At 50.8% G+C, this 26,551-nt stretch overlaps 2 protein-coding genes across 6 annotated transcripts in view; one reads left to right on the plus strand and one right to left on the minus strand.

Annotated features, from left to right (window-relative positions):
* Window positions 1-1,067, plus strand: part of NUP214 (nucleoporin 214) — a 45,395-nt gene extending 44,328 nt beyond the window's left edge. For all 4 annotated transcript variants that reach the window (XM_075056116.1, XM_075056118.1, XM_075056117.1 and 1 more), the window contains exons 35-36: window positions 109-133; window positions 835-1,067. In XM_075056116.1, the coding sequence (XP_074912217.1) occupies window positions 109-133; window positions 835-868 (59 nt within the window). In that variant the 3' untranslated portion in view covers window positions 869-1,067. The remainder of the gene's footprint in view (window positions 1-108; window positions 134-834) is intronic.
* Window positions 1,068-7,723: 6,656 nt separating this feature from the next.
* FAM78A (family with sequence similarity 78 member A) lies at window positions 7,724-22,089 on the minus strand. 2 transcript variants are annotated; one of them, XM_075055281.1, is made up of 3 exons: window positions 20,446-20,572; window positions 18,955-19,101; window positions 7,724-12,293 (listed from the first exon to the last, which is right to left on the minus strand). In XM_075055281.1, exon 3 carries the CDS (start codon window positions 12,143-12,145, stop codon window positions 11,765-11,767), a length of 381 nt encoding a protein of 126 aa, XP_074911382.1. In that variant the 5' UTR covers window positions 12,146-12,293; window positions 18,955-19,101; window positions 20,446-20,572; the 3' UTR covers window positions 7,724-11,764. The 2 variants fall into 2 exon arrangements, with proteins under 2 accessions (XP_074911382.1, XP_074911381.1); XM_075055280.1 differs by lacking the exon at window positions 18,955-19,101 and having other exon boundaries at window positions 20,446-22,089.
* Between the last annotated feature and the right edge of the window lie 4,462 nt (window positions 22,090-26,551).

Here is a 26,551-nt window from a genome sequence, read left to right on the forward strand (position 1 = left end):
GGAAAGAAATGTTTTTCAATCTGTGTGTGGGAGGGGACATTTACTACAAATGTTATGCATTCATTTTACCTTTTAACAATTATTTTTCTAATCTTGCATTTCTTTCAGGGTTTGGTTTTGGATCATCTAACACGTAAGTACCATTTTGTGTCTAACTCTTCATTAAAAATACAAACAGAATCAGAATAAAACAGTTGAATGGTTTACAAGAGCAAGCTTTGAAAGTAGCAGTAACATAATAGTTCTGATTTCCTTTCTGGTGGCACTGCATAGAGCTCAAAGTCCAGGCTCTGAATGTGTGCTTTCCAGTGAGTTTAATCTTTCATATAAGAGAGAATTTTCAGTTAGATCATGCTCTTTCTCCACCTCTCAGGCACATGATGCGTGTGCTCAAGCTGCATGTGTGAATCTAGTATGTACTCCATTTATCAGGTTGAAACAAAGAATGAAATAAATCGGTACTTTTCCGGCTGAATTGAGATGATGATTTTTACAGTTAAAGAATGGGACTAAGAGCTGAGGTTAACTCTGTCATCCACTCTGCCGCTGGCTTGCCAGATTACTTTTAGCAAGTTTCTTAAACTTTGTTGTTTCCCTGCCAAGTAGAGAGAGCACGTATCTCTCCGGATGGTAAGCTCTAGAATAAGCATAATTATATCTAGTTAGTGTGTGTTGATGCAGTCTCAGGTAAAAAATGCTAGAAATACCAATGCATTCTCATAATAAGCTTCTGATACTAGGGAGATGGGAAGTTTGAGAGATCTGCTGAATTAATACTGCCTGAGGGAGTCTCCAGCACTCATTGCTGTGTTGGTTTTTTTTCTTGCTCCACAGATCTTCCTCTGGGTTTAGTGGATGGAGAAGCTAGGAAAATCCTGAACTCTCCTGTAGAACTGTGCTGTAGCTCCTGCATTCATGACTCACCTACAGGATCAATATCCAAACAGCTTTTCTTTTAAATACGAGTTCTCAGACTTTTTTTTTTTTTTTTTTTTAAGAAAAAGATTCTGCTTATTTTTATGCAACACTTGTTCTCGCTCTATATTAAACTATTTTATCTGCCTTGATGTTATTTGTGTTGGAAGGGTTTATCTCCCTGCATCTAGAGGAAATAGATGTATGCTGTGGTTACCAGCCCCATACTGGACTTAGCTTTATGTTGTTCATCCCTTGCCTAGACAAGGGGTAGCTCACGTTGGTTCCTGATACAAACCAGCACATTTTTCATTGAAGAGAATGACTGATTATCCTAGGCCCTTAAGAAGGGGCTGAAGTTTGCCCTGCTAATTTTAAGTATAGGATGGGGCACATGCTTATCTCACTGAAGTGCTAAAAGTGAGTCATGTGTGAGCCAGAGGCTTAGTGGAGAAATAGGAAATTAACTGAGAAGAAACTGGCAGCGTGCAGAACACGTTCCCATGGCAGTAACATTCAGCAAAGGGGTGGGAAGTAAAAGCTCTCCTATTTTTACCTTTCTCTAAATTTTACAGAACTCAGAAAATGGAACTCAGGTTATAGGGAAAACTTCTGGCCCTTGAATTAGAAGTGTGACCTCCATCCAGAGGCATTAGTGATTTTGCTGCTTAAGGCTTTGGCTGTTGGATTCTACTGTCAGCTACATTTTTTCTAACATGTATGAGATTGTACTTTTTCCCTGTAGCTCTTAGCTTTAGTCAATATCATTTGTGAAATTCTCATATGTTTATACTTGAACTTACTGAGCAAATGTTTTAAAGAATGCCCTGAAGGCATTCTGGACAAACACTTTTTCTATTTGATGCATCTGACTTCCATGAAACCTCTAAATGATGTAATGGGTTTTTGTTGCTCTGTGAAAAATGCATTTGAAATAACAGCTTATGTATTAGTTGAATACATGCAGATTGGATGGTTTTATCTTGTTGGTCCTTTCAGGACATTTTGGGGTACTTCTGCTTTTTCTATTTTCAGCAGAAACATTCTAACATTTCTTTTTTTTTTTTTCCCCTAAATACTACACAATATGATGACACTTGTCATTTTCTGGTTTGGTGGGCATGTGGTCACTTTTTGGAATTGTAAATAGTTGATAACTGCTTGTTTTCATGTCCAGTGTTATAAACTAAATACTTATATCTATCAACAGTTCCTGAAGAAACCGCTTTTTTCAAGTCAACCTAAAATGTTAGCATTTGACCTAACTCCTGTCCTAGTTGTGGAAAGTGTCCTTCCTATCTCTGCACCTGGGAATGACATTAGGTAGGTGCCCTTTAAAAAAGAAGACCACTGAAATACAGGAAATATAGTGTAGAAGGAGGGCTTATTTTTAGATCTGGAGAGGCTTTGCGAGGCTATAGGCTCTAAGGCTTTTACGTATGCCCCGGATCATGAACCCTGGCGTGCCGCATGTCCTATTAGAGGCAGCACTGTTGTCGGGGTTTTGTTTATAACCTCCCTTCCCCTCTAATGGAAGAGAGCGAGCTCTAGGGATCCTGGGACCACAGCACTAGAACAGAGGAGAAAATTTTCTGACGTTTGCTGGTTTGGAGGTGGAAGAAAAAGCTGAAGATGTGTTGAAGTGTGCCCTCCCAGTATGTTCTCCTTGACTATACAACATTTCTTAAGGCCTAGAGGTGATACTGCTGTTCTGCTTTGCTTCCTCTTTATAAATAGCAGCTGGCCCAAACCATTGACCTTAAATTCTTTGCATTAATCTCCCCTTGCTGTGGCATGCGACACCTCCTAGCAAGGCCGTATCAGCTGTGCTCCCCCAGATAGCTAATAAACCTCTTGCTATGGAGAAGATTGGCTTGGTAAGAATGTGATGTTGGCGTGCTAAGCCATTTAAAGTTTCTTTTTTGGAATGATGGGAGCAGTTGGGGGTTGTCCCTGCTGTGCTGCTTGGTACCTGTTTAACTCCTTTACCCTCTGCAAGTGAAGAGCTATTAGAATTACTCCAGGTGCTGATAGAACATGCATTTTCCTGCAATGCTTCCAAAAATCATGGCTGAAACAACCCAACCCCCTGAACTATCTGCCCTCGAGAAACGGGTGCTGTTCCTGGTTTCCATAGTAGCTGCTGGAGGAGTCGAGCAGCGTAAGAGAGGCTGATCGTGACCACAAGCCCACAGGAATATGCACAAAATGTAGCAAAGTCGACTTTGAAAAACCTGCATTTTTATTAGATGACTCAAGGACTTGGCAAGTGCGTGTGGCGCTTGGTTGGTGGTTGCCAGAAGCTGTTACAGTCTGTCATCTGTGTTAAGTGGCCTGTGATCTCATGGCCTCTGTCCAGTTTTTTGTGGACAGATGTCCACCAAAGAATAAAGCTACTAACACAGATAGCCCCAGTCTTGGCAGACCTGGTAAAGAAGCCAAGGACTAGCTGGGCTTGGAGCCCTTGTTTCAGTAGTTTTGTTGTCTGTGCTGGTTAATCCTCAAATAACTAATAGCAACCATTCCACAGCTACTCTAAAGGAACTTATCATTTTGTCTGTGTTAATGTGGTTGTACCTTTTTTTTCATGCCATTTCAGTATGAGAAGAAATCTTCCAAGGCTTTTATCAAAGGTGGATTCTTAATTATCTCTAATGAAAGAACACACTTAGTGTTCCCTCCCCTGAGACTACGCCGTGGCCTTGAGGCAGTGGCAAGCCGAGGGCTGGTGATGCTCTGCTATGGCAGAGCACTAATGATGGCGTTACAGACCTGGTGGGCAGAGGGGAGCCTGAGGCGCAGAGAGGATCTCCCCAAACCCATGGAGAGACCAGACCGGGGATTTCTACTTCCTTGAAGGCTTAAAGAGCAACAAAGAGGCACAAAAAGAAAGAAGAATTATTTAATCTCTTGTTTTAAAGGTTTTTACTGTATAATACTTGGTATTCCAGAATACATGTGGTCTTGGCCATACCCCTCCATCCGGATCTGTCTCCTGGGAGGGAAGGATATAATTTCTTTGGCCCTTCTGTGCCGCAGTGCCGTGGTGCAGAGAGGCGACCAGAGGACAAATGCCGGTGGCATCCGTCTGCTGTCGAACCGAGGAGGGATCGCAGGGCTGAAGTTCATCCCGTGCTGCCGGGTTACAGCCCTCGGCTCAGCCTCGTTGCTGATGGCCACTTTCCTGCTTGAGCAGTGCCGGGGACAGAGCTGACATGCTGATGACCAAAACTTTGGCAATGCTCCGTGGGAGAAACCAGACGTGTTTCTGACACAACCGTCCGGCTCAGGATGGGCTTATTGGCCTCAACAGCGAGCTGCTGTGGTGTGTTTGCGTGTGTGTGGTGAGTCTCGGGGATGAGTAGGATCTCTGTGAAAGATGGTGGAGGTCAGAAAAGTGCTGCTGAACATCTCGGACCTTTGTTCCAGCTGCTGGGAGCAGGGAGCGAGGCAGTGGGAAGGTGAAGGCAGGCAGTGGCACTTACCTCTCCTCTCACCCCTTTGCCAAGGAACCAGGGGCACAGCCTTGGCCAACGCTGGTCCCTGCACCCTGCCAGCCGTCCTGCGCAGAGCTGCCTGCCTTCGCCCCGTCAGTCCGTGTACGTGTCCCTGCTGCTGCAGGCCCAGAGGCTGAAGTGACATTTTATTTATCCCTTCTTAGTTTTCATGTGTCCTGCCCTTGTGCATTGCTTTCAGCATTGCTTACAAGGAAAAATAATCCTGCATGAGGCTTTGGCATGAGTGTGTCTGGTAGTGCCGGGGGAGTTTTTGTTCCTAGATAAATGTCGCGTTGAGCCCGAGGGGCTGGGAAGAGGCGGCTGCGGCTCGGTGGGGATGAGCAGCCCTCGGTCGGCAGCAAGACCAGCTCCGTCCTTTCTCCCTCTCGCAGCAGCGAGGCTCTGGGGTCTTGCAGCCATCGAGAAAAGACCGACTTCCTCGCCAAGGAATGAGCCTGGATGCATCCGCACGTTTTTCAACTCTGCAGGCCTACCTGTGCCCATGGGCTTCTGTCTCGGCTCCCCGAGGGTCCCGTGGTTATGCACAGCACGTTCCCCGTCTCGCACCATCCCCACTTTGTTTTTCTGCAATTGCCAGTAGGTTGCAAAGCTCCTTCTCTGTAAACGTGTCTCTGGCTCCCGCTGCAGAGCCAGGACTTCTCCATACATGCCTTTATCACACACAGGCACACTTTGTGCTGCCAGCGCCTGTATCTCAACTCGCACCGTTCCCTGAACACGAGATAAAAACGAAGTTGTGTATTGCCAGCAAGCGCATTGCTCGAACGATATAGCAGGGCTATTGCTGAGCTCTGGTGCTGCAGGTTCCTGGGCACACGCAGCCGCGGGCGATGCTCTGGCCTCAGTCCTGCCTTGTCGGTGTCCTACTCCAGCGCTGGAAGAGACCACCACCATCCCATACCACCTTCTCTCGGAGCAGGGTGCTGGAGTCGCTCCCGGGTCTGTGGTCCTTGCAGAATCCCTCTGTAGTTCAGCTCTGCAGGTGCCAGGAGCTTCAGCGCTTCAAATGCCCTGTGCTTAAGTGATGTCCGGCTTCTGTATCGAAGGTGAAATAAGCTATTGCTCTGTTTTGAGGGGGAAGTATGGGACAACCCCAAAGTTACAAATCAGGGTAGGGTCAGACCTGACCCTCCAGTGCTGCTCGACTGTGTTTGGGCTTTTTGCCAGGACTCTGTACCCGCTGGGTTTGTGGGGACCAATTTACAAAGGTGTTATGAAAGGCAGCCTTGGAAAACTCGATGCAGATTGTTTGATGAGCTCTGTTATAATTACGTGCATGTAACACATGACACAGTATTTTTATTTTTTTTTTAATAGATGCTTCAAGGCTCTTCAGTGCATTGCTAAAAATATTTTGCTTTAAAACTTGAAAACATGAAGGAATAAAATGAGTGTGTGCAGCTGCTGCACATGAACAGCTTAACAAGATGTGAGATAGAAGAAATAGGAAATAAAACTTGATTTGCATCAGCAGAGGGAAGTCCCTGCAAAAAGTTTCGAGCAGGGACTGTGGAGGCCAGGGGGTATTTCTTCAAATGAAGGAACCGTTCCCTCAGTCTGTTTAAAACTGAGGTTAAAAAATCACGAAGCCAAGCAACACAACCTCTAGAAAGGTGATGTTTTGATTTGTAGCCTCAGCATTCACAGATGCAGCGCACTAAAGGATTGGAAGCACCAGAACTGGGCTCCACCATCACCTCGGCTCTGCTGGGTTCAGCAGCCCCCGTCCTTCCCACCGCCCTCCTGATCCTTCTCAGGGGGTTTTCCAGTGTCTCGGTGCAGATAATAAGCGACCGGGCGCTTTCAGCTTTTTCAGGGTGTCACCCAAAACAGCTGTGAGTTGGCTGGTGTCCCCTCTCTCCCCTTCCCCCCCCTCCAAAACTAGGACATCTAAATTTAACCTGCTATCAACAGATGAGGCTGGAGAGTTTCCACTGTGGAAAGGAATCCCACTCAGAACCTGTCCTCTCCTCTGCTCAGACTCCATCCGTGCACATTCCTTTCCTCGAGCTGTGACCTCCCATACGTTTCATTCCTCCTTTTCCCCTCCGGCGCTTGGGTTTTTCTCCCCGCTACGTGCTGGTGGAGCTTCCCAAACTGACGACGTGGCTTTCCGTGTTTTACATGGGCACACACCTCCGTGGTTTGGGGATGATGGTACCAGGTCTCCCTGCTGCCCGGCAGCACCGTGCAAAAGGCTTTCGAGCTGCAAAGGTTGGCTACAACCTTTAAGGGGCATTAACCGGCTTTGTCACGGGCTCTCGTTTGCTCCAGGCGGGACCCAAGGAGATGCAGCGAAGGGGAGACATCGGTGTGAGGTTGCACCTTTTTGGGGGGTGTCCCACAGGTAAGGGTCCAGCCCCCGTGCTCGGGACACGTGCCAGGAAAGCCCCGAGCGTGGCGTGGCTCCGAGGGTCCCAAAGGTGCCGGGTGGGAGCCGATGCAGCACCGGGATCTTGCAGCAGACAGAGCAAGTCTTTGCTGCTTTTCGGAGAAGCCTCGATGCTTCTTTGCAGGCAGGATCAGAGAGCAGCAAACCAGCAAAACTACTGAAAGATCAAAAAATTAAAAAAAAAAAAGAAAAGAGAAACCCGTGTCTGCCTTGAGGCACAGCCGGTGCGAAGGGAGCCCGCGGTGGGATCGGCCCGTGGCAGAAGGAGCTGGAGCACAGACCTGGAAGGTGCCAGGATTGGGCCCTGTGGATTAACGGGTGAGCACTGGAGGCCAGGCACCCCCCTGCCCTCCGAAAATAATTGTGACAGTTTCCTTTACTGGAAAGCAAGCAGAACCTAAATATGAAAACTGGGGGGGAAAATAATGAAATGAATACAGGGTGGTATTTGAAAACCAGTCGTATACTGCAGCAGCTTTTAACCTCTCGTTTGCCTGGGTCTGAAAGGGCAGGGCTGCTCTCCACTGCCCCGGGTACCGCAGCCTGCCTTTCTCCAGATGCGGTATTTACAGCGAACATCTGACCAGGCTTTTGCTAAATAAGCAGTGTTAGGAAACTGAACCGTGCGGAAGTTCAGCTGCTGCCTGCGCCAACCGCCTCGACTCTGTCCTGCCCTCACAAGATGCACAGCAGCCTGGTAATGAAAAATGCAGGATGCCGGCTGGTATTTTTAAGCAGAAATCTCCACACTCTATCTGGTGCGGCGTAAGAGCTGAAATGGAGAGAAAAGGCACTCATGGTAAATAGGGTATTTATTGCCGATTTGAAATGCGAGTGCAGAGGTGGTGGAGCCGTTCGTTTAAAAACAGCCACCGCCCAAAACCACTCCAGGCAGACGTGTTTGAAAATTTCACTTTATTTCTCTTTTATAAAAGCAGGGTTTGGTTTTGTGGTTTTGTTTTTTTTTTTTACATCTCTGTAAGTGTCCAGACTCGGTACATCTTAGTTTTATTTTCACAGTATCTCTGCAAGACCAAGGACGATTCTTATTGCTGCGCCAGGAGCCAGGGCAGGAGGGATGGCAATGCCGAGGTTTGGGCAGCTCTCGCCTTCCCCCCCCCTCGCTGCTGGACCCAGCCTTGCTCTCCTCCGCGCCGGCTCAACAGGTCTACCCCTCCCCAATGCCGCTTAATATCTTTGTTGACTCTCCGAGGCGCTGCCCCTCTCTCGCCACGCTCGTCTGGGCGTCAAGGGTAGGAAACGAGAACCGAACGGTCCGCGACGCCGTGTCGGTCGCGCTCGACGGCGTCTGCCAGCCCCTGCCCCGCTGCGGGTGAGGGTCTCGGCCAGGGCTCGCCCTCCTCTTCCCACCCTGGACCGCTACGGGATGTTGACAGGGATGGTCAGGCTACCCTCTCCGCTCCCGTGGTGATTTGGGGCCATAAAGGGCTGGGGATCATCGGTGGGAGAGGTGAGGCAGAGACAAGCTCACGTACATCAGTATCCCGTGTTGGTGCCCCATCACCTTCCCAGCGTATCCTTTGTGCATTCCCGGTTCTCTGCCAGAGAAGGAGCTTTATTTGCCTCTGCTTATTTACCACTTTACTTGGTGCAGGATGTCCCAGGTCCCCAGACATTTAAGTCCCTGTTGGGACCCTGTCAATACGCGTTCTAATCATATGGCTATTAACCAGCCTTATCAATAGCGATGTCTATAGCACCTGTTACTTCCAGCCACCGTTCCTTTTATATTCAATCTGTCCCCATCAGTTTTGTCATGAAGCAGCATTAGAAAAACATCACTTTTAATCACAACGCACAAAATCTCAAAAGAGGCAGCATCACTTTTCTGTGCCGTGTCTGGTGATGTGAATGGCGGTGGAGGGGCACGTTTCAACCTAGGCACGGGATAAAGGCATTCTTTGGGAAGGGAGGAGTCCATGCAAAGCCGACCCCAATGTGAAATTTGAATTTCATATTTACTGCTTAGCTGGGTCTGTTCAGTGCAACAGGACGAATTAGCCAGGAGGTTACTATCAAATTGCATGGATGCGTCCAGTCCACCAGGTAGAGGGAGTAGGAGGAACCCGGTTTACTTAATGCGCTGGGAGACGAAGTCCAACACAAAGCTAAGTGGAAAAGGACGTAGGTGTTCCCTGAATGTGGTTTTTGGTGACTGAGAAGAAATCTTTCCTTGGAATTCCTTCGTGCAGCTAATTAAGACAACTGGGTCTGATATCTTCAACCCATGCTGACATCAGTGAGAACTGTAAGTACTCAGCACCTGGAGACAAAGTGAATACCAGCCATAAACACCCCTTCTGCTCCCACCCGCCGGACTGCCCAGAAGCGCATCTAAGCGGCAGCCGAGATGCGTGCAAGCGTTATCGGCTATTCACCCACAGCTCACATTTTGTCCTCTTCTGCATGTATTGCCTAGGAGAAAATACAGACAAGTCCCAAAGGGCTGTGCCAGTAGAGCTATAGTTAGGATTGGAATCCATGTAAGAAAATGGAGTTTAATACAGAGAGTGACTGTGCAAGTCAAAGTCTCCCTAGCTTCATCCTTTGTAGTCCCAAGGCCTGGATTTAGGCAACCTTTGGCTCATGGATTTGGGTTTGATCCAGTCCGTTTGTTTGCAAGCTGCTTGTAATGCTGGACTTCCTACCTCGGAGATCTGCCCGTTGACGAGAGCAGCTCCGTGGCTGAGCATCTCTGAAAACCAGTGCATGGAGGAGGGCGGGCTCCCCTGGAAACGGGGGCATGCTTGCAGGGACCCAGGATCCTTGTTTGCTGGTTTGAGACTGTCATGGGGGGGGCATATCTTCTGGGCGTGCTTTCCCCAGGCAGGGGGTGATGTTGAACCTGTTGCCAAAGTAGATGGCGTGGCTTTGGAGAAGTGAGGAAGGAGAATTTCTTGCTGGTAATGTCCGGTGGGGAAGATGAAGATGGCAATAGCAGCTAATTGGTGCCTCTCCGAGGGGAGAGCCTTTTGAGCAGCGTGTGTGCGGTTGTAAGACCTGTTCAGACCAGCTCAGCAGGGCCAGGCTCGTATCTGGCACGCCGAGCTCTCTTCAGTCCCGGCTCTTGAGGCAGATTGTTAATAAGAGGAAGAAATGGTATCTAGGGGAAGGAGCTGCGGAGGGAAAGGGGAAGCGATCTGCCTCGGGCCACGTGCTGGAGCAAGAGAGCAGATCCTCCGCTGCCCGTCCTGTGCCCTGTCCTCCAGACGCCACCTCTGCGGCAGAAATTCCTCGGCCGGCAAACCGTGCCCCTTCCATTCAAAGGGCTCCTCTGTGCTGCGCTCCGCAGAAGCGCATCTGGTTATCTCTGAAGCCATCTGGTCCTTCTTAAAACCTGCAGGTTCCACCTCCTGCTTCAAAAGCACCTTACTTACTGGCGGATCTACACCCAAGACTCGGGTGTTGCCCTGCTTGCACCTTCTCCTGCGTTACCCTTTGCTACACAGATGTTTGTGCCATAACCAGACAGGTACGGAGTCACCCCTGGTCCTGTCTGTACCCCATTCCTGACAGTCGTGTAGATCACGAGGTCATTTGGAAGAAAATTATCTACTGACCCCAACGTGATTTGTTGTCACGGGAAGAAGAGAGTTTTTCGTAGATTTTGCTTATAGTGTTTGCTAGGAATGGGTGCCTGTTATTTTCAGACGTGGCTGTTCCTGAATTATGGATATTGCTGGGTAGACTCAGTAGATAAGATCTGCCCTCGCTTACACCCATGCATCTCCAATGACTTCAGAAGGATCCTTTTTATATCCTGCTCCTCTTACAGCACCGTCATTTGGATTTCATGGGAAAACAGGGCAACAGAGCTTCACCCAACAACAGCCGGTGCACGAGCTGTTGGCTCTTACGCCACGAGAAGGTGAGACTGTAGGCTAGCTGGGCAAACATCTGCGTGTTCTAAAGACAAACCCAGTGGGACATTCCCCCCTCCCCTCGATTTATGTTGACTCCCAGGGCCACGATTCCAGCTGTGAGATTATCCCATATTCTAATGCTAACAGGAGACTGAGATCGCCAAGTGTAAGCTGTGCAAGTTTGCTTGCTACCCCTTCTGCGAAGCAGGGAGATGGCCTAGTAGCTCCCACTCAAGAGACATCCTACAGCAGGTTTGTTATTTGCATTGCTTTTGAAACTGAGATTATTTCCATGCTTCCTCGTTCCAGGTTTTAAAACCAGGAAGATTTTCTTTTTATCACACTTCATCCAATTTCATGCCCTTTTCATCTATCAGCCCATGACACACTGACAATCTATTCCTTGTTTCAAAACTTTCTGCTGAAAATTCTGTAGAAAGGACATTCTGCCTGGTGGTGTTTTTGTTGTTTTTTTTTTCAAACATAGCTTTAAGGCAAAAGTTTGGCAATGCAAAGCAAAGTCTACATAAGGCCGCATGACTTGGATTTGCAACTCAGAACCTTACAGCTTAAAAAAAAAAATAAAAAATCCTTATCTCAAATAGTCAACATTTTGCTCCAGGAACTTGTTTTGTTCTCAACCAAAAAGGAAAAAAAAAAGACTCTTAAAATCCCAAATAAAATGTTCTTATTGTTCTAGGCAGTCTGGACAAGCTAATGAGACTGAAGTTCAAACAGTAACTAAAGTAGGGAAGGAAAAAAAAAAAAAGCTATACGGGTAGACATCAGTGTTAGTTTCTTCCCTTAGGAATCCAGTGATGAGACAGACCCCAGTCAAAGGTCTCCTCTTTAGCTTTAGCACAGTGAAATCCGTCCCAATGGGAGAAGGTAGAATGGTTGCATTTGTTAAATGAATAAAAAGTGCATTTTGATTTTGCTCAGATTATACGTGTGTATTCTAATACCTAAGTGATTGTTTTGCTTCGTTGTTGTTTTTTTTTTTCTTTTTTTTGTTTTTTTTTTCTCCCTTATGGTGCCGGGACGCCAGGTTTATATTATCGATGTTTTGGAGGTATCACCACAAGTGGCGGTCCATCCTTTGGCCTCCACATGAGTACCTGAGCATCATTGGCATTGGGTTTGACAAGGGCACTGGGTGGTATTGGCTCATTCTTGCTAAGGACCTGGGGCTGCTCTTGAGCAGAGGGTTCCTGCAGCTTGGCACGCTGCCCCAAGGGTCTGCTGGGATTTACCTCGATGCCCAGCCTCATGCGCCATTTGATAGTCTGCAAGGTCACCATTTCGTTGGTAGCCGTGTTGGTTGCAACCAGCCAGGTGGTGAAGCTTTGATCCCGGTGAATGCTCGTGAGTTTGGCCACGTTGCTCTCGCTGACGGGCACTGCCCACGTCACGCTCGGGTAAAAGTTGTCGTTCATGCTGATGTTGAACTTGGACTCCTTCTTCGTGGGACCCACGATGGTGCAGGTTTCTGTCGTGTTTCCATACCAGGGATAGTTCACTCCATCTGAGTCACTGATGGCCTGGATTTTACCGTCCAGTAGATCCGGAAGCTCCCAACTTGACCTGCCATGATCAACGACAAATTATGGATAATGCATTAATTAATTAGTTTAGAAACATGCCAGACTTGAAGGAAGGAGAGGAAGTAGTTCCGAACACATTCCCCCTTTAGCTTTTACTGGAATTTGTGCCTTTCATTTCCCCCTTTAGCTTTTACTGGAATTTGTGCCTTTCATACCACCCTGCTGAAAGACCTCATCCCTGCCATTAAAACTGTGTCTGCAAATTTCCAGGACCGACCACGAAAGTCTGTCCTGCTGCTCAACACCACCGAGGAACCATCACCCTGCAGGGCCAGGGCTTTCCTTGCAGGGACCGGTGGGGACCTGGAGTGGTTCAAAAGATGTTGCTGTGCACGTAAGGCTGCAAAGGGTAGGTGCTCAGGAAGGCTCCAGTGTTGGAGAAAATGCAGGAATCTTCTTGCAACTCCTTGGCTGTCTGAACACAAGGACTCGCTCCAGCACCGCATTCAGCATCTCAACCCTTGTGCCGGTGAGAGCAGGGCTGAGTTTCTTTCTCTCAATAACACAAAATCTCCCGTGTCGGTAGAAGAAGGGGCAAGCTCCGAGCTGGCCCTGGGGGTGAGGTGACAGAAGACCTAAGCGGTGGAAGTAAGTTCAAGGACTCAACAGGTCCATAAACCTTCCCATTGCCCCGTTCTTTCTTTTCAGTCTCTACCTGCAAACATTCATTTTCTCGCTGGATAAGTCACTGTCCCTCCCTGCTGTCAGCCTGGCGCTGGAAGCGTAACCCATCCTTCTCCAGCCCTAGGAAGGACCCAGTTCAAAGGCTGCACACCAGGCTCCGGGCTGGGGATGGTATTACAGTAATCAGAGAAACCGAGGTCAGCCAGCTTGTAAAACTGCCTGAGCCGGTCGTCTGTGTGCTGCGCTTGCGAGACTGACAGAAAGGTCAGTCTTTCTAGCAAGAAAGTAAGTGAAAATGGTCACCTTGTAATGCTGATGCACAACTTGGATTTTTTTTTTTATTAACTTCCAATTTAATTTTTAAGATTAGGTTTGCCAGTAGAAGCAAACTCCTGTAAATGTCTCGGAAAAAGCGTTAGATATTTGCAGAGTAGAAGCACTAAGACGGCATAACCATAGACTACGTGCTCAGCACATGCCAGGTATTTTAAGGACACTCTTTTAAAAACCAGGCTGCTAGAGGTGGCTCTAATGTCCCTTCTTCCCCTTGCTCACGAATCCGCCCTCCCCGCCACCCAGAGACGACGTCCCCGCCGTCCCAGCGGCAGAAGGGGCTGCGTGGCAGCAGCACCAGCTGGCTCCCAGCAGCTCCCAGCGGCTCCCAGCGTGGCATTTGCGCTTGACCCTGCCGTGGGGCTGCGATGCTGAGCTGTGCGCCAGCCCCCCGAGCCCTGCGGCTCCCTGCTGCGAGCTGTACCACGGGACACGGGTTATCTTGGGAGGGAGACAGAGGGGACGCGCTCGGGCTCATCAGGGTAACTGTCCAAGCCTTTAATAAGTCCGGTGCTGCGGCTTAAAATAGCCCCTTGACCGAAGCGGGGGCTGCGGCCGGGCGCAGGCAGGCGAGGGGGGGTACACGTCGGGCCCGGCCGGCTCTGACGCAGCTTTGGGATGAGCTGCTCCTCTCCGCTGGCCAGGACTAATGTGACCGTCTCACAAGGCTGTTCTGATTGTTAATTAGTTAATGACCGTGAACTGCTTCCATGTTTGTAACCGCTGGATCATTCAGCGGTTAGCTGTAAACGTCTGGCTGTAGCTAGAAGGTACCGGAGGGGATTTAAAGATTTCATTTATCTTTTTTCACGCGAGCGGGGGTCCTAGCAAAAAAAAAATTTAAAAAAACCTCCCCTGTGCTATGGCAGGCGTTGGGTAAAGGGCCGCACCACACAGGAGCCGGCTGGTTTGCGGGTCGGACGGCCTGGCAGGGACCCAGAAGGGTAAGGGCAAGGCAGGACACGGGCTGCTCCGGGGGATGCAGGGATGCTCCGGGGGATGCAGGGATGCTCTGAGCGGCAGGCCCGGGGGTTAGCAGCAGCCGGGGGTTATGCAAGCGTGAACATCTCCCCGCTCAGATTTATGGGCTGCTGTCAGCTATGGCACCGCGGCTGCAGCAATCCCTCTCCTCCTGAGCTCATAGCCAGCAGGCAGAGGGAGTCCTTTCCCTGGAAGAAAATTTTTAGCGAAGGAAGCCAAAAGGAGATCCCTAAGCAGTCCTGCCAGGACCCCCATCCACTGGAGAGATGTTTATACGTTCTGCCTTCTAAACCGAAGTCATCCTGGCTCACCGTCCCCCCCCTCGGCTCTTCAGGGAGAGCTGAGAAGGGAAAGGCTCTGGGGATGTTGGCTGAACTCAGCCCTCGGCGGGCGGATGAGCGGAGGTCGTGCTCTGCAGCCCCCCACCTCCTCCCCGCCGCACAGCCCGGCTCTGAAACACCATCCCGGGGCTCTTTCTCTGCCTTTCAGCAGATGGTTTAGGATTACTTTCCATTCAGACAGCGGCCGGTACTCAGCTTGGCTGTCACCCGGGGATGAGATGTGACAATTTCCTAGAGGTTTACCCTGCGACAGGCGGGGTGCTAAGGCGCAGCCGCAGCATCTCTGTGGGTACAGAGGTGCCAAACTGGGACCTGGGATGCTACAAGAGGCTGATAACCCTCCTGGGCTGCTCCAGCCTACTCCAGTCAGAGGCTGGTGGGCGAAATGGCAGGAGAATCGGGTAGAGGATGCTCAGAAACCGCAGGTCAGCTAAGATCTACTTGTCCCCGTCTTCATTCCCAGTAGACGTATCCGACCCCAGACCAGTAGAGAACTGCAGGACCTTCTCAGGATTTGCCCAGGATTTAAACGAGAGCAAAAAGGTGGAGCTGTGTCAGGGCCCGGGCAGGTAGCTGAAGGCAGGATGCTGCCTGCAGAGGCTGAGAAACCCCACTGCAAAGCCAAGCGTGTTCGTGAGCCGCGTGGCTGTGCTCAGGGGGCCTCAGAAGCGCACCCCGCTTAAGAAAAGGCGTGGGAAGGAACGGGGAAGAAGAAACCGGCCTGTGTTTCGTCGTGGAGCACGCTGTGCCTAATTCTAGCGAGTGTGGTTAACCCTGGGGTTTCAAAACTATCACGCTTTATCTGTGCAGCTTAGTAACAAGAAGAAAAACGAGGCCTTATGATGATCCCATGACTGGAGCAAAAGCAGAGGCTGCGGCTGCTGGTGGTTGCCCCTCGCCTGCTGCTACAGCAAAGCCTGCGTGCCAGCCAGGTTGGTAGCCTTTGCTTGCATAGCGTGTCCATCTTAAATAATATGCCAACAACTGGCCTTCTGGATGATTTTGGAAAGAACACTGTGGAATGATCTTTGGCTGCATCAGCATCTTTCTGTGGCGGTGCCGAGCCAAGGAAAGACCAGAAAGTGCCCAGTAAACATTTTGCTGACAATAGCAGGGAAGAGGCGTGAAAGGAAACCAACCTATCTGGTTTCAGGGATTCACTATAGCTGATCAGCTCCAAAATCAGTAGATTCTGGCTTGTAATACTGACAAGCTTGTTCCTGCTACTTCTGAAACCTTCAGAGTCAGTACGGGCATTGCCAGAGACTGGAGCTGCCAGCAAACCTCTCCTAGCAAATGTCTTCTTGCTACCAGGAGAAGGAACTTTGAGCTATTTCTTGTGGCACAACTGTAGCCCTGCTGCTGACAGCCGAGCAGCTTTATGTAGGTTTTAGCCTCCTAGTCCTCGTTCAGATACGTTTCTTCCTATTCTGTCACACGAAACGAAGCCCCCAGCTTATCCCGAGCCCTCCAGATGGCTGCCCCACAGCACAAACCGAAGCAATCACTGCAGTGGCCTGTGCCGTGACAGCAAATCCCAGCACAGCAGCCTCCAGCCCTTTGCATCCAGCAGTGACACGAGTATATTCAGTTAACCTTTTCAGACAGGCATCAGGCGCTATTGCATCTCAGCCCCAATTCCTTAAAGCCAGCTCCTAATTAGTCACAGGCCAGATGGACTTGCATAACCTCGTGCTTTCCACCACCCTTCCTCTCTACCAGCTCCCTAAAGAAGGGAAGCCCCGCTCAGACACAGGCTGTGCTCGGTGCAGGTACCAGTGCAACGTGTGGGCGCAGCGAAAAGCCGTCTCGGGTATTTCACATCCCTGCTCCTACCTGCCTCCCTCCCTCCACCTCTGCGCCTGTGCTGGTGACTAGCTGAAAGAAAGAAAACCCGATAGTCGGAGCTGCTTAAATTTAAATTGTCCTTTGCAGTGCCTCTCTCACCTACTCCGGTACGTCAAGCAATTCAAGCCAGGGTTATAGCAAAGAACAGGAAGGAAATTTAAGATGTTGGTCCCCAGCTGTCGGAGCCACGCTGCTGTGGTCCTTCTTCCCCCCCCACCCTCCAGCTGCATGTTCCTGCCTCGTCTCTTGACCCGGCAGTGACGCTTGATGCGTGCTGGTTCAGCGGGTAAAACTAGCAGAAAACCGGCATTAAGAAGAAGGGACAAATTTCTGCTGGTTTAGCTGAGCAGGCTCAAATCAGACTGGACAAACTATTTAACTGCCCTAAGGTGCGTCCTTAGAGCACAGGTAAGGGCCAGGGGCCATGCAAGGGCAGCGAAGCCTTTTTCTCTAAACCCCTGGAGGGATAAATTCCCATGGCAAAGTGACCCTCCCTTTGCTTCCCATGGTAAGGATAACCTTTCTTTTTTTCTTCGGTGAATCTGTTTTTGATTGTGTTTTTCCTCCCGAGGACCAGGGGTTTATTTTCTTGACAAGTTGATTTCTCGAATTCATTGTGTGCTGCAGGGCACAGAAGATTTAATCTCACAAGAGAGATGCCCGGTAACGTAAAGCAATGATGTAATGCCACCCAGCTCCCCCATCGGGTCCTCCAGGGGAGAAATATCTACCTGAAACTTCTCCAGCTTCTTGACTGATCATATTCAAACTCCGATTTATTTATCTCTCTGTTTTGCATATCTCCATCTGCACCGCTTCTTGCACATCTCCATGGAGATGAAGAAACAAGGCTGGATAATGCCATTCTGGCGTTGCCCAGCCGCTAACACGGGTCCCACCAGATGCTGCACAACTGGGTGCAGAAACCAGCACCCACCCCAGGAGATCCCAGTGGGGACCTGGTCCAGCTGCTCCTGCACAGGTCAGAGCTCTGCGGCCTGATCCTGATGCCTCCTGCTGCACAGCAGCATCCTTCCCTAAGGGTACAGGGTACAACCCTGCTCGGGGGGAAGCAGTAATACCAGCCATGGGGCCAAACGGGAGTTTGCCCCAGTTCTGCACAGAGTGGGGGGGTCAGAGAGCACGTCCACATCCTCATGCTGGGAGCTTTCATGTTCCCAGCAGCATCTGCTGACTTACATGTAAAATAATGCCAGCATTTACGTGTTATCTGAGCTTTAATTATTTTCCCTTACATTTAAAAACGCTGCATTTAGTCCCAGAATTGTCAGTGCCACTTTAAACGCGTGTGTCTAAATTATCCCCTCTGTAGCTAACATCCCTATAGGAGTGTTATGCACAGCTCCATCTGCTCCAGTATTTCTCAGCTGTTTCTGTCCTCAACGTAATGGCCAGCTTATACACAGCTAACAACTCCGGAGCATGAAAGTGAAAAATTAATCCAAAGCCTGCTGGAAGTATTGATGCTCCAGTTGACCAACTGATTTTTGATTATTTGGAGTTTTCTGTCTGCCTGTCACCACAGCGATTAAAAATATGTATGTTGCAGCAGTCTCTCTTCATCATGGAAAGTTGGGACAAAGACTCTGTTGGCATAAATCAATGCAGCTCCGTGGAGGTCAGTGGGATTACCTCGAGTTACACCGGCTAAAGGCTTGGCCCACCCTTTCAGATAGGTCTGTGTCCTGTCTCTCTCTATATAAAGGTCTTCCAAAAGCATGTTTCAATGGCACTGAAAGAGGCCTTTCCTCCCAAACACCTTTATTTATAGCTTTCAGATGGTGACGGGTCTATAGAGAGAGAGTGGAGGAGCAGACCAATTCCTACTTATGTTTGGGTAACTCTTTTTTTTTTTTATATCAGTTAAATGTCAATGAACCTCCTAGGGAAAAATCTTTGTTTCTGTGATTTTCTGGCTAATAGCTCTCCTACATAGCTGCAGTGTTTAATTCTGACTACCTGTTTACAGCACTTAGCTCGTAGATACAACTTTTTTTGTCTCAAAGCACTCCAGCAAGGGAAGAGCAAGTCCTCATTTTAAGCACAGGGAAATTCAGGTGCAGAGAAATAAAAGGACATGTTGAGGTTTGCAGCCCACAGCAGGACTGACGGAACAGCTCTCTGCCCAGTCCTCTTTATTTCAGTGGATGTGAGCTGTATTTATATACAGTGGACTTTTCTGTTTTCCTTTTGCAGCTGGCCACTAAAGACAGGATTTCTAAATGAGCCTGAGAATTACACATGCAAATCCCAAAGGCCTGGAATTGGGAACATCTGAGCAACAATTTGTCCTTGCTAAAGATGGTGTTGGAGCCAAAAGGCGACAGATTTCAGGCCTGTTGTAAGCACTTTTAAAATCAAGATAGGCTGGTCTGCTCCTTTGCTGAGCCTCGCTGCTGCTGTTTGCCAGGTGCTCGTTCGCTTCTCAAGGCACTTTCTGCTCGAGCAGAGAGGGGACGTGGGGACAGAAGGGGGGGACAGTCTGTCACTTACGGCTGCTCCTCGGCATGCCCTTCCCTCTGATCCACATCTTACAACGCGCGTTCGCTCTACGTCTGGGATGCTGAACCCATGTCCTCATCTGGGCTTACGGGCAGAAGGGCGGAAAGAAGGGCCAGGGCGTGCGTGCAGATGTTCAGGCTGTCAGGAATTACAGCATTAACTCAGAGTTCGTCCTGCTCTCCGGCCCTACTCCGTGTCCCTATCCTCCCTCAGCTCTCCTCAGTCACCATTTTTTAAGCCCCCCAGATTGACCCTCGAGGGGCTGAGCTGGCATCCCCCTGACCCAGGGCACTTGCGAGCATTCCTTAGACCTGACCTTCCCGTCTTTTCTCTCCCTTGCCCCCCAGAGACCGGGCAGCATCCCTGCCTCCAGCTACCAACCCATCTGCCAGCACCGGGCTCTGCGGTCAGGTTTTGTCCCCGTGGCTGGACAGACAGATTTCTGCTGCACCGGGAGGCTGCACCTGGTGCTGCCCAGCACCGTGAGTTGCAGAATTGCTGTTCTGTGCAGGCATTTGGAGATCAGGTGCCGTTGCTGATTTAACTACGGGCCAAAGCCTGCAACGAGGTTTGGTGAACAAACTGGTGGGGGACCGGGGAGAGATGACTTTACTCGGTAGGGAGATGACATTTTAATTTGACTCATTCCTGTCTCACTATGACTGTTTGATCAGCAACGCAGGGGTTTTGGCGTGCCAACAGCCCCTAGATTCCCCCTACCTTACCTATATACCTATATATTCCCACCCCCATATTACCCAAAAGGAGGGTAATGTGAAATTTTCACCCTGCTCCCAGTGACGCAAAGGGTTTTGTTATCAGTGGGTTAAATCCATCTTGGTCTTTCCCTGTGGTCTGCCTGCTACCGTGGGCAAAGCAAGCAGGATTCCTCCCGTGGCATTAAACGTGCTCCCAAAGCTGGTGGGCTACCAAGCTCATAGCCATGGCCCACTGCAGCAGCCGTACGGCACGCCGGGGATGGCACACCGGGGACGGCACCGTGCCACAAGTGTCAGCTCTCGGGTTTCCCTGGGGCTTGTCAATGCAGAGTTTTACCCCGTAAGGGATGGGGAGGGATGCTGAAGCGAGGAGCTGGCGCTCAGGGGAAGCCCTCGTGTAAAACACGTATCAAAACAGGGGTGCCTGTTGTGGCAGGGCTGACTTGGGATTTCAGGATCGCCAGTGCTGCCCAAAAGCTGTTGTGAAATACGGCATTGCTTTTGGGTTCCTAACAGAACAAGTGGGTTTTGGTTAGGGCTCGGGCACCTTCCCACTAGAAGAGAAGAACACCCACAAGCTCTCCTGTATTTTAAACTTACGAGAAAGTCCTCAGTTAAGTTTCAGAAGAGCTGGGCTTTAAAAATCAAACCACCTGAATTATCGTTTTTGGCTTAATCCAGTATTTCCCAGCCAGGCCGTGGTCCTCCCGCTCTTTCTTCCCGCTAGGCAAACGCACCCGCACGCGCTGCTGGAAATACTTACATTCCCTGTTCCCCGTAGTGATTGTAAAATTCCATGTGGCTGCAAGCCTGGATCCAGCCCACGATCCAGGTCTCCTTCTTGGGAATAGGGGGCACCAACACTTGCGCAGAGGCTCGGAAGTGAGGGGTCCGGTAGCGCAGGACCACGCTGGAGGACTCGTCGATGCTGGTGGGAATGGGATCGATGGAGGCTTTGACTTCAATCACTGAAATACTTTCCCGGAAAACTTTGGATTTGCAGCTAATACTCTGAATACAGCCCATGGCATACCCCGAGTACAGTCCGACGCAGCTCCTAGGGTACTCCAGCAATCCTGGGGAATATTAGGCATTGAAATTATCTGGTGCTAGATCAATTACAGATCTTCTTGGTTTGTAATCTCAAAACTGATATCCATAGGATAGAAAATTCATCAGGTAAAGCCTTAATTTGAGTATCTGTCTTACAAGTACTGCTCCTATTTTTGAGGTTAGCTGCACTTCAGAAGCAAAAGGGCCTTTAAAAATTTTTTTCCCCTTTTAACGACCCATTAAATCTTTCGCTCAAACAGTCTTTGGGTTAAAAAAAAGGTCTCTCGAGTTCAATAAATAACGGTGGTGTTCTTAGCCGATATATTTAGTCCTTCCTTTCCTCAGATGCGGTCTGTCATTCACCGTCAAACATAGGACTAGCCGGTATTTCCCTTTATTCTTTGGATGAAAAGCAGAATGTTGATAGACACATCTATATAAATAATGAAATAGTTTTTAGCCCCAGCTTGTCACAACCGGTGTGGATTTCCACTTCCTGACTTGCAGTTGTTCATAACTTCCTTTCGCACAAAATTACAATAATAACAGAAAGAAACGCCGGGTGGAAAACGCAAAAAAAAAAAAGTAGCCAAAATCTCCGATTCGGGAGGCTCCTCCGCCAGCGATGTCGGGGCTTTGGGGAGAGAGGCGGTGTTTTTTTTTCTTTTTTTTTTTCCTCTCCTTAGAAATAGCCGAAACCATAAAGAATAAATCGCAGGTCCTGGTCACGCAGGCGGGCTCCGGGGGCTGCGCAGCGGGGCAGGAGCAGCGGCAGCGGCAGCGGCAGCAGCAGCAGCAGCAGCCCCGAAGCCTCCCCCGCTCCCCACCCGGGGCCGCGCCGCTCCGCGCCCGCTCAGCTCCGCGGAACCGCCGCCCGTGACATCCCACCGCCACGCACCGGCCCCGCGGCTGCCCTTCCTCCTCCTCCTCCTCCTCTTCAAGCGCTTCTCCGCAAGGGTGTCCGACCTTCCTTCCTCCTCCTGCCGCTCCTGCTTGGTTTTTTTTTTTTTTTTACCTCAACCGGCGGGGGTTCATCAGCGCCCGCCGGCTTTGCCCCGCACACGCGTGGGCCCCGCGGTCCTGCAGGGCCGGCACAGCATCCCGCGGCGGCGGCGGGGAGCAGCGCCCAGCCCCGGCCGCCGCGTACCGCGCCGGGCTCCCCTGCGCTGCGCGGGGGCGAGGTGCGGCGGGGGGGGGAAGAGAGAGAAGGCGTAGAGAGGGGGGGGGGAGGCTCCTTCTCTGGCTTTTTTTTTTTTTTTTTTTCCTTCCCTTCGCTTCTTTGCTAGATGCCCGGGGAGGTGAGAGGAGCAGGATCGGTGCCTCCGCCTCCTGCTCTGCCGCAAGCTTCCTCTCTCGCAATACATTCATGCATACGGGGACGGCGCCGGCCCCCCCCACTACCACCCCCCCCCACCCCCCCTCGGGTTCAGCCTCGCCGGTGGAACGGAGGGGGGGCGGGGGGGGGGTGTTCCAGCTCCGGTCGTGGCCGCAGCAGCAGCAGCAAATGGGTCAAACTTTGCAGAAACTCGCTCTTACCCCCCCCCCCCCCCCCAACTCATCTTCCCCCCCCCCGGGCGTGCCCGGCCGCGATCGCCGCATGAGAGCGGCTCCTCCGGGCCGGGCAGCCCGGCGGAGGGGTTAGCAGCAGGTCCCAGCAAACCCCCCCCTCCCACGTCCTCCCCGTCCTCCCTCCTTCTTCACCCGGTCCCATCCCTCCCCCTGGATTTCGCTTTTAAACTGCAGCTGTTGAAGCTAAACCTCCTTTGCAAAAAAAAAAAAAAAAAACCAACCACCCCAGCATTTCCTCCCACAGGGCCGTGAATTGTGGGTAATGTAGTTTTTTTTTTGTTTTAGCAACACCCCCTCCCCCCTTTTTTTTTTTTTTTTTAATTTAACTGCAGTGTGTTTTCTCTTAGGTTTTCAGATTAAGATTTCCCTCTCCCGGCTGGAGCTCGGTCGGTGGGTTTGGTAAAAGGACGCTCTCCTTATTTGCAAAACCTGTAGCCCTAGGCTGGCTGGGCTGTGATTCAAGCAACTAGAAATGCAAAGCTCTCCATAGCAGGAGAGGGACGAAGGAGTAGCTGGAATAGAGACTGAGAAGCGTCTGAGGCAGCAGCGGCCTGTGGCAAAGTTGTAAACTCCTATTACGGACAGTTTTAGCTTTGCTGGCTGGTCCTGCTGACCATCGGCCAGCCGAGGATCCGAATTTCAAGCATTGAGCACCAGGTGAGGTGCGTGCGTCCAGCTTTTCGGCAATAGCTGCTGTACGTCGAGCTCTGGGTACGCGTGTCCTCCGTGACTAGTTTCTAGATAGGAAAGCTGGGGCACTGAGGGGTAAAAAAATTGCTTCGCTGGTGCCACTTGCAGTACGGTATAGCAGCGCAGAGCGAAGTAAACGTCTTTTAGTCCTTCCCACCCCGCACTCTCAGCAGGCTTGATTAGCTCACGCAGTGCCTGGCATTTTTCAACACTGTGCGCTTGCTGTCTGCCCTCCAGCAGGTAGCAGGGACCGGAGCTACTGGGTGATCCTGACAAGTGAATGCCACAGGACGAGGGGAGGCGGATTTGCTCCTTTCCGCCCACAGCAGGTGGAAAAAACACAGTATATTGTTATGGTTTTCTTCTGCACGTTTCTCAAAGCATTGGTTAAGTATTTATTTTAAACTTCCCGATCTCTGTGAAGGGCACAATTATAGTCACTAGCCCTGCAACAGATATAAAAGCTAAGAACACACTCAAGTTACAGGCAACTTACTATCACATAGTGTAAGAAAGAATGAAACAAACATCTCCGAATGAAAAATCCAGTTGCTTCAGCAGCCTCCAGAAGGTGCTGAAATCCTTTGACATTTCCAAGACTCTTTCACACTTTTCAAACAAGCTTGTCGCACTTTCTCAGAGCATTATGAATCTGGTGAAACTGCCTGTTCTGCAACTCTAGTTTCACTGAAGCTTTAGCCAGGTCTTGCTTCAACTTGGCTGTCTCTAGTGTTCTGGTCAACTAGGAAATTGAATTATCTCATTCTAATTAAACAAGTTTTTCATTCTCGGCTGGAGTTTTCTTTGTTTTTCGGTCGTGCCTGTCTCCATCGCACTGCTGTGAGTGATTAAGGCATTAGCACACTCCACCCCGGAGTGGCTGCATTAAGCTGTGCGCAGAGCGGTTCCTGTGCCTGAGAGTGTGGTGCTCGCCGCTGGAATTGCTGGAGAGGTGAGGCCAAGTTGTGCTAAGTAAGAATTAGGAGTGTCTGGTGATGCTGTGCGGTGTGTTTCCTTCTACTGCTCCTTCGATGCACCTCTCCGTGTCTCATCGTAGCACGGCCGTGCTCCGTTCTCACTATTTCTCCCCCCGGTATCATGGCCTGCATTGTGCCTCCTTGCCCTTCCAGCACTTTTTCCAGATTTACAGAGAGACAAGGTCTCCCCTTCACCGTCTGAGCAGCGGCAAATAAAACCAGCCCACCAGAGGCTATGCTATGCTATGCTAATGGGCTTGACCGGCACTGCTGTGTGCGCCGCAAATACTGCAGAATATTATATTTTATTTTGGCCAAGCTTTCTTTTTCACCCCTAGAAGAATCCCACCCAGCAACGCTGCAGCTTTGCTTGCAAGCGCTTTGGCTGCAAACGCTGCTTCTTGGCCAGCTGCTGCTGGAGGCTGGGATGCGCCAAAGCTGCCAGTGAATTGCGGAGAAAGGGGACGTTGCTGTCCCTCCCGTCCCACCCGCATCTCCAGCGTGGTCAGCGTGGCCATGCCAGCAGCTGACGCCGGGCACGGCCGCAGCTACGCCGGGAATTGTGGCCGGTGGCTCCCAGCCCCGGGGACTGCAGCACTGCACGCTCCCCGGGGAGCGCAGCCGGGGCCGAGCAGACTGGGCATGTGGAGCATGCCGGATTTGTCCGTCGGGATTTGTCCGTCTGGGCGTTCTCCCAGGTGCTCGATGACCCGTGTGGATCGGGTGTCAGGCCTGGAATAGCCCCGCCAGAGCAGGGAGCCTGTCTACAGGTTTAGTGGGGATATTTATAAACCCTTGATTTTGTGGCTGTTTTGCGAGCAGCGCAGAGGGATGGTGCTTGTCATGGCTCCAGTGCAGGGATCAGGGACGTTTCCCTCCTGAGCTCGGTTTCTCCGGCTGGGACCAGCGGTGACAGCCCGCCTGGCTGCAGGAGACACCAAATTGCTTTTCTTTCCCACTGCACTTTAGACAGGGGTTTGCTGGGTCTGCGTCCATCCTGCGATGCCCTTCCTCCTCTGTCCCCTTCCCGCTGGGGACTCGTGCTGGGGTGTGAGACTGGATTCTCGCGGGGAGGCCGGGGCAGCTCTGTGTGTAAGGCAGAGAAATTCCCTCATATCAGTGTCAACAGAAGAGACAGGCACCAGGTTAAATTAACTCCCAGGGCTTTCAAGGTATTTTTTTCCTGTGACGGCTCCCGAGGAATATGCTCGGCAATAGCCCAGCATCCCCAGCACGGGGCTGGACAGGCGGGAGAGACGAGTCTCCCTATTTCTGTAGGCTCCTGGCCACCAGCGCTTTAACCCTCTGCCCAGTGGTGTTTACAAGGAATCCCACACAGCAGCAGCCCTGCATGGAGCAGGAGAAATAGGGAGGCCGTCCAGCAGGGAGGTGACAGCTATAACCAAGTTAAAGCAGTGATGACGGTCATTTCCCTGGCTGATGTCAGGTGGGCTGAGATTTTCCACGTGCCTCGGAGCCGGGCAGCGGGATGAGGGCAGCCAGATAGGGATGGGGTGCTGACTTCCCCGATAGGGTGGGAATGCCGCTGCGCAGCCGGTGATCGGACAGGAGCTGGTGGGTGTCGGTGATGTGGCAGCGTCCGTGCACGCTCCCAGGCTGCCGCAGTCCCAAATGGTACCGGAGCCAAACGGGGTTGTGGTTTATGGGCTGGGCAGGGGTGCCTGAGGAAGGGATGAGCTCTTCCCCTGGCTAGGATCATCATTGCAGGCTAGGGACAGGTTCCCGGAGGGTGTGATTCAGAAATAAGTTGATGTATATTATTTTCCTTTGATTCATTAGGCGGGGGGGGGGGAATATGAGCAAAGCCCAGGGGTGAGGGCTTCTCAGGACCTCCGGCACTTGCTTGGCCAAGCATTGCCCTCGCCTCTGGCCAGTCTGTCTATCAGACGGGCACAGGCTGGATGCATAGTTTGTCTAGAGGACTTTGAGAACTGTGGATAAAAAGTACAAAGAAAGTGCAAATTTTTTCTTACTATCTTAGAAAGCCAAGAACCACCTTTCATTTAGCACTTAAGCTCTCCAGTGCATTTTGAACCTGGGTGCCTGATTCCCAGGGAATAGAGGTGTACAGATGCTGACCTCAGTAACTGGACATTTGGGTAGGCAAATGTCACTGGCACCAAGAGATGTGCCTGTTCTGCTCCTCGGTGTTGTATTCACCTTCTCCACTTCTCTGTCCACGGGGGATTTCCAGCCTATTTGCATAGGAATGCATAGGAATAATCCCGTTTCTTGAGCGTGAGTGGTGTGGAGCTGCGACAGCCCATTGCCCAGGGAAGGTAACTCGGTGACGGCAGCCTTTGGGCAGGAGGAACCGAGATAGACGGTCGCTCCCAGAGGTGCTTGAGGCTTAGACCCACACAGCTGCGGTTCAGGGACTGTAGTAAGATTATTCAGCCCTGTAAACTGAAGCTGTGAGCACAGGCGGGATGTTCGCAGGGGCTCGCCAGCGCTAGTGATCAGTGGGTGGTCTCAGAAGGGTTCACCCCAGCTGCGGTGGGGAGCTGGGAGGCTGACGGCAGCCGCGCACAGACAAAGTGATGGTGGTGGGAGGGATGG

Source organism: Buteo buteo, chromosome 23 (genome assembly GCF_964188355.1).
Source record: "Buteo buteo chromosome 23, bButBut1.hap1.1, whole genome shotgun sequence".
NCBI lineage: Eukaryota > Metazoa > Chordata > Aves > Accipitriformes > Accipitridae > Buteo > Buteo buteo.

What these genes read in the sequence shown, in the direction of transcription:
- FAM78A (XM_075055280.1), bottom strand. Translation starts at nt 20,708, where the DNA reads ATGGGCTGTATTCAGAGTATTAGCTGCAAATCCAAAGTTTTCCGGGAA. An exon ending in CACTACGGGGAACAGGGAAT is followed by an intron (nt 12,294 to 20,445) that starts GTAAGTATTTCC and finishes TGATCATGGCAG; the next exon opens with GTCAAGTTGGGAGCTTCCGG.